Here is a 9,941-nt window from a genome sequence, read left to right as displayed (position 1 = left end):
TTGTAAAGTACCTACATACAATTTAGGCCCTTTACATGCAAGGTTATTTTTAAGATTTATAAGTTATCACAAAATAGATAGGATTACCTCCATTTTTTTTTTCCTGTATTTTTCTGAAGCCGGAAACGGGAAGAGACAGTCAGACAGACTCCTGCATGCGCCCGACCGGGATCCACCCGGCACGCCCACCAGGGGGCGATGCTCTGCCCCTCCAGGGCGTCGCTCTGTTGCAACCACAGCCACTCTAGCGCGTGGGGCAGAGGCCGAGGAGCCATCCCCAGCGCCCGGGCCATCTTTTGCTCCAGTGGAGCCTCGGCTGCGGGAGGGGAAGAGAGAGACAGAGAGGAAGGAGAGGGGGAGGGGTGGAGAAGCAGATGTGCGCCTCTCCTGTGTGCCCTGGCCGGTAATCGAACCCGGGACTTCTACACATCAGGCCGACGCTCTACCACTGGGCCAACTGGCCAGGACCCTACCTCCATTTTATATATGTGTAAGTTGAAGCTCAGAGATGGAAACTTGCCCAAGGCCACAGTTTAATATTGGCAGAAGCAATATTTAGACCCCAATGTGCCTATTTGGAGAGGCCTTTCCAATATATATTGTTTGTAGTGGGGTGGGATTGAGGTAGGGTAAGATACTAAACAAAGATGAGGGGCTTTTCAAATGTCCACTTAAAAAGTTAGTGATAGAATCAGGTTTAGATATGAGTTTGGTAATATAAATTACTGGCTGTGCCAAAAAACCAAAGTATTATTAATACATTATCTGCTCCTCCCTAACCTCAGGATTCTACAACCACAAGCATAATGGTTTTAGTGTATTCGCTGGGTAATAAAGATTTCAAATTCTGGCATAAGACTAGGACATAGGGTATTTATAGAGGAGATTCTAAAGTCCTAACAATGTACCAACTTCTCTGGATTTTACATTCTGAGAACAGTTAACCACCTCAAATTGTGGGGTCATCAAGGCTCCCCAGGATTGTTACTGATTGGCCTCCACTTGCTTTGAGGAGAGGAGACTTGGAAGGCAGGGTAAGCAGAGAGGAATCACCTTTACCTGGGTTTGATTTTGGCTATAGGAAAATGCTTTGAAAATAATAGGAAGTCCGGAAGTTTAAAAAATACCCTGGAGAGTTTGAGGGAAGGAGCTTCATCTGATAGAAGAGAATGACTGAAATGTATTGATTAGTGAGGGGAAGTGCTAAGAAATGGATTAAGATAATGTATTTTTTTGAACTACTGAATTTCTGCCAACTTATGTATCCACCTTGTGCCCTTGTCTATCCTTTGTCAAAGATCGGTCCACACATTTCCCGTGTGAGCTCCCCCTTACCCTGGTTTCCAGTTTTCTCTAGCGCTAGCCTGGCCTTGGATCTCCAGGCCCGTATTTTTCACCATGTCTTGGATGATTGCATCAGCCTGTCTTCAAGTCTTATACGCAATGTAATATGCTCAAAATTTCGCTCTGCACTTTAGAAAGCATTATCTATCTCAGTAGCTTGTATTTTAGTAAGATGAGGGTGTGGGTCATATTCTCTTCACCAAAGTGGAAGGTGATTCAGGAGATGGTAGTGAAAGGGAATGATTCTGTAATGTCAAATCTGTAAGTCCTATCATATAAAGAATTTTTAAAAGATCTGTATTTTGTGCTTTTTGCTTAATGTAGACTTTTGCAGGGCTCAAGGGAAGTTCTGTATCTACCCAGCAGTTCCACCCTGTAGGTTGCAAAGTTATTTGGGCTTTACAGCTCTAGGTACTCTCGTCAGGATCATCTTTGAAAAAGAAACAACCCATTTGTAATTGTTCTTTGGAAAAAAAAAAATGTATATGAACCATGTGAAATTGCCAAATTCTGATGGTATGCTGTTTTTTGCTAAAACAAAGCAAAACAAAAAAACTGTACAGGTTTAACCTAATATGAACATTCCACGTACTGAAAAACATTCCGCGCTCGGGACATTGGAGAGAAGATAGGCGCCAAATTTCTAGAGTAGGGAGCAGTGAGTGAGGAAAGGAAGCGACAAACGCTTAACTACACCCGGTTCCTCGGAATAACTGGCTCGCGCAGCAGGAGAAATGCCGCAGGCCTGCCTCACACCACATCAATTCGCGTCGTAGCTGGCGTTTTTACGACGCTTTTTGCACAGACGTAAAGTGCGGCGTCGTGGCCACGCCCCTTCGGCGCCTCTTGTGACGCTGGCCCCCAGGGCTTTTGCGCGGGAAAAGGAAGCTGTGCGGAGCTGTAGCTAGTGTTCCCCGGAGCCGCCGTTTTCGTGGAGGCTGCCGCCAGCTGCGCGCCTTGCTGGCCATGGGGCTGCTGGAGCTGTGCGAGGACATGTTCGGCACCGCCGACCTTTACCAAGTGTTGGGTGTGCGGCGCGAGGCTTCGGACGCCGAGGTCCGACGCGGCTACCACAAGGTGTCCCTGCAAGTGCACCCGGACCGGGTGGGTGAAGACGACAAGGAGGACGCCACCCGCCGCTTCCAGGTATTGGAATCGCTGCTCCGCCCGGCCGGTGGCCGGGTCCCGGCCTGACGTTTCTCGCGGCGCGGTTTCAGTGAGGGGCCGGGGCGAGTTGTGGATGCTCTTTCCCCGCAGATCCTCGGGAAAGTGTACGCCGTTCTGAGTGACAAAGAGCAGAGAGCAGTGTACAATCAACAGGGGACGGTGGACGACGGTTCTGATGTGCTCAACCAAGACCGGGACTGGGAGGCTTATTGGAGGTTACTCTTCAAAAAGGTAGAAATAAAATAAAATAATAAGAAGAAGGTAGGAGATTCCTGAGACTTTTTGTGACTATTCCCATTATTTATTCAATAAACGGTTATCGGGTGCCTCTGAATCATGGCGTTTTGTGTTGCGTAGGAAGGGGAATTTGGCCTTGAAGTGGACACACAGACACACATTCCTCAGGAAGGTATACAGTGTGTCTTTGAAGAGCAAATGTATGTCACCTTTAGGTTGAACCCCGTCATGTGTATATGTGTGTTTATATACATATTACCTGTTGATGTAGAGTGATTGTAGTGAAAAGGGGGGACTGAATTTTTTACAACATGTGCTTAATTTTATATATCCAAGTGTAAGTCCTAGTGTTTCTCTGGGTCTCTTCTCACCATAGGAAACTTCACTTGAATATTTCTGGTCCATAATTTAGTAGTTGTTAAGGCTGGACTAGGGAGAACTGGAAAAGCTTTGGCATAGAAAATTTGGTTTCTTGAAACAGTTTCAACCTGATCAACTTGTATTTGGGGAGAAACATTTCAACACCTAAATGTAGCTTTACTAGTACACATTTAAAAATAAAATTCTCAAAGTTAAAACACGTTTATTTGTTTAGATATCTCTAGAAGACATTCAAGCTTTTGAGAAGACATACAAAGGTTCTGAAGAAGAGCTGGCTGATATTAAACAGGCTTATCTGGACTTCAAAGGGGACATGGATCAGATCATGGAGTCTGTGCTGTGTGTGCAGTACACAGATGAACCCAGGATAAGGAACATTATTCAGCAAGCCATTGATGCTGGAGAGGTCCCATCCTATAATGCCTTTGTCAAAGAATCAAAGCAAAAGATGAATGCTAGAAAAAGGAGGGTAAGATTTTGAATGCTATTTATTACTTTTATACTGATTGCTTCTAAAGAATTTGGGGGTATTTACAGTAATGGAGATATAGACAAAACTACTGAAATAAGGATGAGGATTAACTTGCTGTGTAGTTATCATCTAATAAAACGAGCATACCAGCTCATGAAGAGGAACTTGTTTTCACTAATTTGTTCTGCTTGAGAAGATTTCACTCCATGGATTATTTAAATAATTAATATTAACTTAAATTAAGCCACACTCAAACATTCTTATGGGCCAATTCTTATAGCTTTGCTGAGGCATTTCTCAGAAGATAAAGTAATGGAGTCCAGTTACACAGTCAGTGGTTCTCAATTGGCCAGGGTTGGGGAGAGGGCAACAGCGACTGTCTTTTGAAAAAAACCAAAAACACACCTGTGCTTTGTTAACACAGATTCCTTTGCTCTTGAGTCGGGAACAGAATATACACTTTTTAAAACAAACTATATAGTTTATTTTGCGGGTGTCTTTCCAAATAAACTTTGAGGAACACTTTTTGGAGAATTGGGGGTGGAGACCTGTATGTCTTTTACACTCATACTAAACTGTGGAGTTGGTGGGGGCAGGGATGATAGAAAAGGAAAGGAGCTTAAGGACAGCTGGAAGTCTGGGAGGGAGTAGATTCAAAGCAGCAAACATCTGAGCCCCTGGTCTTTTGGGGAAAACCAGACTGGTACTTAAGTAACCATTGCCTTGACCTGGCTTTCATAATGGGAACTCCATGGAGAGCAGACAGGGGAAGATTTTAGATCTTTGGTGGGTACCTGACTGACCTGGGAGTGCAGGCAGGTCTGCAGCTGTTAGAAACAAGATAGATAACTCACAGGGGAGAGCTGACTGTGTGTGCTGAGAGAAGTGGAATATATATCGAGATCTAGCACTTTGGCTCATAGGCTACATCTGTTTAGATTTAAGCTGACAGTTTAAGTTGATAATGATTTTCTCAGGTGAATCTGAGCACAGCAGTATTAAAGTAATAGGATATTAGCTCGAGAAACTTCCCTAGTGTATTGGGAGGTGAGGAATGGCATAGTTTTGAGAGACTTCAGGAAACTTGGGGAGGGGGATACATATTAAAAGAAGTTGGCCTGACCAGGTGGTGGCGCAGTGGATAGAGCGTCGGACTGGGATGCGGAAGGACCCAGGTTCGAGACCCCGAGGTGGCCAGCTTGAGCGCGGGCTCATATGGCTTGAGCAAAGAGCTCACCAGCTTGGACCCAAGGTCGCTGGCTCCAGCAGGGGGTTACTCAGTCTGCTGAAGGCCCGCGGTCAAGGCACATGTGAGAAAGCAATCAATGAACAACTAAGAAGTCGCAACGCGCAACGAGAAACTGATGATTGATGCTTCTCATCTCTCTCTGTTCCTGTCTGTCTGTCCCTGTCTATCTCTGCCTCTGTAAAAATAAATAAATAAATAAATAATTTAAAAAAAAAAAAAAGAAGTTGGATGCAAAGACTGAGACAGTGAAAACTGTCTTTTTATTGGAATAACAAGGTCCCAATGTGACATCATTCCCAGTATTAATAGTAGTTATTACTATTTAGAAAATTCACTGGGGTTGGTTGGATTCTCTTATTAGTTTTAGTTGTTGCCTTGAGGGAAAAAACCCAATTTATTAACCTTTTCCAAGGTAGTCTAGTGGTATATTGGAATCATTACCCAAGGAAAATTTGGCAAATGCAAGTGATTTTGAAATCAAGTAAAGAAAAGTTAAGACTGAATTTATTAGTGCTTACTCTGAGTACTCAACTACTCGGGAAGTCCCCCCCCCCCCCAACTACAGCTGACATACAATAATCCCGGCAATGTTTTGAGGACATCCTTGGTTAAATGACCTTTCTTAATTTAACTCTTCGAGCATTTTGTTTTTTTTCCCTATTAACACGTGATTATTAGTAACAACTACTTGCTATCTCTAACAAGTAGAAATGGGGAAAACTCAGAAATGCTTACCAGAATCAGAGGATACGCTACTTACTGTCAGCAATTTTGCCCTTTTTTTTTTTTTTTTAACATTTTATGTATTGATTTTTAGAGAGGAGAAAGAGAGTAGAGAGAGAGAAAGAAAGGAGGAGGAGCAGGAAGCATCAGTCTGTAGTAGTTGCTTCTCGTATGTGCCTTGACCAGGCAAGCCTGGGGATTCAGACTGACAGCCTCAGCATTCCAGGTCAATGTTTTTATCCACTACTTTATCTTTGTCTCTTTCTCCCTTTCCCCGCCTCCTCTCTCTAAAAATAAATAACAAAAAATGTATTTTTTAGAAAAGAATCTTATATAGATTTGCTTTTGGCCAAGAGGGTATATTTTTTTGGTTGCCATGGAGTCTCATGTGAGTTTCTGTTTTAGGCTCAGGAAGAGGCTAAAGAAGCAGAAGTGAGCAGGAAGGAGTTGGGACTTGATGGAGAAGATAGCTTGAAAGCCATCATTCAGGTAAACTTGGTAGCTGCTTGTGAAAGTTGCTACCATATCTTTCATAATGTGGGTATTTTGTTTTTTTCTTTTAAAACACAATTCATATATTATATATTCATCTTTTTAAAGTGTACAGTTCAATGGTTTTTTAGTATATTGATCAACTTGTACAACCATCAGCACTATCTAATTCCAGAACATTTCTTCACCCTAAAAAGAAACTTCTTACTCGTTAGGAGTCACTCCCCATTCTCCCTTCCCACCAGCCCCAGCAACCACTAAGTACTTCTGTCTCTATGGATAGTTTGTGTTTTTGAAAGCTTGTGTTTTAACTCTCAAACAGAGCAGACAAAATGACCGACAAAAGGAAATGGACAATTTTCTGGCTCAGATGGAAGCAAAATACTGCAAACCTTCCAGACGAGGAGGGAAAAAAACAGCTCTCAAGAAAGAAAAGAAATAATGGAATTTTGTCTTCAAAAGGCCTTTGGTGTGTTAATTGCCACTGTAGGCAAGGTGCAGTCAAGATCTGAAGACAAGTCAACTCAACACTTGAGAAAAGTTGTCTGTCTTGCCTAAATTATTCAGATGGAATATGCAAACCAGAGTCTCTCAACCTGATCTTAGAATATCCTAGAAATCCCGACAGCCTGTGAAGTCTTATGAAGGAATTTGGTGGTGATCATTGAGGGAAGGGGGAAAGGATGGTATACTTCTGACAGCACTTGCTCCTGTGGATTTTCTGTACAAGGAACTTTATCTAGAATGTAGGTCTGTCCTACTGCCTTTACCAGCTGACATACAAGAGTGACCTGTAGCAATATTCAGAGTGTTGTGGGTGTTTATTAGAACAGGTTCACTACCTGCCTAGAATGCCTTCAAAACACTTGCTGGACATCTGTCTTCCATATACTTGATAGTTTGCTTTTTGTCTTAATATTCTTGAGTAGATCCTTTTTTGTTTTGTTTTGTTTTGTTTAACCAGGTTTGTACCCTTTGCTTGAAGTATAGGGGAAACAGGTGCTCATAGTACTTCAAGCATCTTTATAAGACTTAACATGATTAAACAAGTAAAAATGACTTTAGTTTTAAAATTTCTTGGATAATGCTACATGTCCTTGAGCAGTCACTGAGTTGGTGTGAACTTGTATTTTCATCTATGAAAAGGTGAGGGAGTTTGGGTAAATGACTTCTGAGAGGCATCAGGGGTTGGTTTTCATGCACTTCATGGCACTGATTTGTGAGACTAGTACAGAGCTTTCCATTTATATGTAGTTGGATTGGATGTGTACATTAGAATACATGGAAGTTTTCTAGGGAATGTTCAACTTAAAAATCTCTATTGACTAATGTAGTCAATGCCATATGCATGAAATAGGCCCTCTGTTACTGAGCTTAATGTATCATAATTTATCAGACATAAGCACATGACGTTCTTTCAGTTTGTCATAAACAGGTTAAAAATACTCTAATTGTATTAAAAATATAATTTAATGTAGGTTGTTTGAAGCATCTGTCTTCATATGTTAGCATTGGAACAGTTTGATAAAATAAAAAATTACCCCAAGTTTATGATCATTTGACTTTATCCCTCTGAAGATTAATAATAAAATTTAAAACCGGAATTATCCTTAAAATTAAGTGCAGTAAAATTTAAATAAAATAAATTTAGGCCATGGTAAAAACCATTGCTGCATTCATGAATGCTCTCAGGAAAAGGTCCATGGTAAAACCAGGATGCCGAAGTTCTCTACTTCTTAGGATGTGTTCGTACTAAATAATTGCCAGGTGTCTGCAATTTTAGGGAGTTGCATCTTGTTGGCTCACTAATAGAAAGTCTCTATAAAATGTTAAATTGACTTTTAGAGCTGTAGGAAAAAAATCTGGCAAGTTAAGTTTAATATTTGAAAAAAATATGACAACTAGAATACTTTTAGAAAAGCATAACCTGGTGTCAAGCAGGCACTGTAAGACTGAGCTGTCCTAGCTGAGAAAAAGTAGTATGTGTTATGATTTTATTACATGTTACTTTACACCAGTGTTCAACATATATATGTAATATTTAGTTATCCCTTCCATATCTATCTGCCTATGGGACTGGACAGCTAAAGAGAAAGCTTTAGGAATGACATCTCTGATGAATAGCTCAGATTTTTGACAGCCCTGTCTCCTAAAAATGACTTAACACTGAGTACAACTCTAGAAATCAATATAAGTGGAGGTATTCCAATGCCAGTGATAGCTTATAACAATGTTCTCCGTCATTTGCTGCTTTCTGTGTATGTATAGCCTCATAAAATCCTATAACTGAACTGTTCACTGTTAACAGACAACATGAGCAGTAATTTGGGATTAATTATTCTTTTGTTACATCTTTTGTTACAAATTTTTCTGTCTATTGGAAGTTTAACTGAATGCTGAAAGAAGACAGTAACTGGAGATAGAAACAGTACCTATGCAATCTTTGGCAGGTTCTCTATTTCCTCAGGCAGTTGTAGTAGAATGACTCTTCATGAAGATAGTTTGAAGTTGTCTCTTGTATACAAGCTCTACATCACAGGATGAGTGAACACTTTCATGAAATCTTCCCATGTGTTCCCTGCAGCCTGAGTGCGTTCTCATTTGCCCTATGGTCCCTGCCTGGTTCTAGAAACTGGTCCACCCCTGTTTTGAGATTTCGTAGACCCATGTAATTGAGGACCTGTTAGACAAAGAGAACATCATAGAGTAACATTAGTAGACATTCTAGATTTGGTAACCTTAAGTTCACATCTAAGGGCTTATTTGCTCCAGTCCTCAGTTGGATTTTAAATTGGGAGGCTGGGAATAAGTAGTAAAGTATGTACAGTGTGTTCTTAAAGTCATGGTGCACTTTTGACCGGTCACAGGAAAGCAACAAAAGACGATAGAAATATGAAATCTGCACCAAATATAAGGCCTAACGGAAAGTTCTGTCCGTTTCTATCACAACAAGTTTTGACACGTAAGCACGTTTTTATGGTGCATGTGTGCCTATTTTTATCACTAAATGTATACATACTGACGTAGCAAATTAACTAAAACAAAGTTGATTCATGTTAAGTCTTATTTGTGAAGCGATAGTGTACCCATGGCTTCATTTACGCCACTGTAATTTTTACGAATTTCAACAAGGAAAAAATGCTACAGAAGCATGTCTGTCGCATTCACCATATTCCCCAGACTTAGCACCCTTCAACTATCACTTGTTTTTGTCCTTACAAAATTTTTTGAAGGGCAAAAAATTCAAAAATGAAGAAGATATCAAACAAGCACTGGTTCAATTTTTCGCATCAAAAGATGAAACATTTTTTAAAAATGGGATATACAAATTGCCCTCACGCTGGCAAGAAATCATAATAATGGCAATTAGATTATTTAATAAAGTTTATTGACAGTAAGAAAAATTTGTATTTTTTATTTCAAAAATGGACAGAACTTTCCGGTAGACCTTATAAAAGAAAAACCCAGTTTCTGCAGGATGATGTGGCAGCATGTGCGCATGCACAGATCATGACGTAACACCATGTATACAGCGGAGCAGCCCACGGCCATGCCAGTTGAGGTGTGGACGGTACAGAGGAAAGTTCAGTGTGTTTTGTAAATTTGAATCCGTGACCAAAGTGCAACGTGAATATCGGCACATTTATAACGAAGCGCCACCACATAGGAATAACATTACTCAGTGGGATAAGCAGTTGAAGGAAACTGGCAGTTTGGTGGAGAAACCCTGTTCTGGTAGGCCATCAGACGAATCTGTAGAGGCTATACAGGATAGCTACCTAAGGAGCCCTAAAAAATCTGTGTGTGAGCCCACATCGAACTGCACTGAATAGGTATGAAACTGGGAAAGTTTTCCTTTTATTTGGTGCAGATTTC

At 40.9% G+C, this 9,941-nt stretch overlaps 2 protein-coding genes across 4 annotated transcripts in view; one reads left to right on the top strand and one right to left on the bottom strand.

Moving 5' to 3' along the window:
• The first annotated feature begins 2,176 nt into the window (after positions 1–2,176).
• DNAJC9 (DnaJ heat shock protein family (Hsp40) member C9) lies at positions 2,177–7,124 on the top strand. Its single transcript, XM_066242652.1, has 5 exons — positions 2,177–2,490; positions 2,602–2,742; positions 3,344–3,598; positions 5,979–6,062; positions 6,388–7,124. The coding sequence occupies exons 1-5, from the start codon at positions 2,311–2,313 to the stop codon at positions 6,505–6,507; spliced, it is 780 nt and encodes a 259-aa protein (XP_066098749.1). The 5' UTR covers positions 2,177–2,310; the 3' UTR covers positions 6,508–7,124.
• Positions 6,727–9,941, bottom strand: part of FAM149B1 (family with sequence similarity 149 member B1) — a 98,779-nt gene continuing 95,564 nt past the window's right edge. For all 3 annotated transcript variants that reach the window (XM_066242642.1, XM_066242643.1, XM_066242647.1), the window contains one exon: positions 6,727–8,745. In XM_066242642.1, the coding sequence (XP_066098739.1) occupies positions 8,672–8,745 (74 nt within the window). In that variant the 3' untranslated portion in view covers positions 6,727–8,671. The remainder of the gene's footprint in view (positions 8,746–9,941) is intronic.

The sequence above is a fragment of the Saccopteryx bilineata genome, chromosome 9 (genome assembly GCF_036850765.1).
Source record: "Saccopteryx bilineata isolate mSacBil1 chromosome 9, mSacBil1_pri_phased_curated, whole genome shotgun sequence".
Lineage (NCBI taxonomy): Eukaryota > Metazoa > Chordata > Mammalia > Chiroptera > Emballonuridae > Saccopteryx > Saccopteryx bilineata.
Note: the sequence above shows the minus strand (reverse complement) of the source record. Positions and strands in the feature narration are given on the sequence as shown.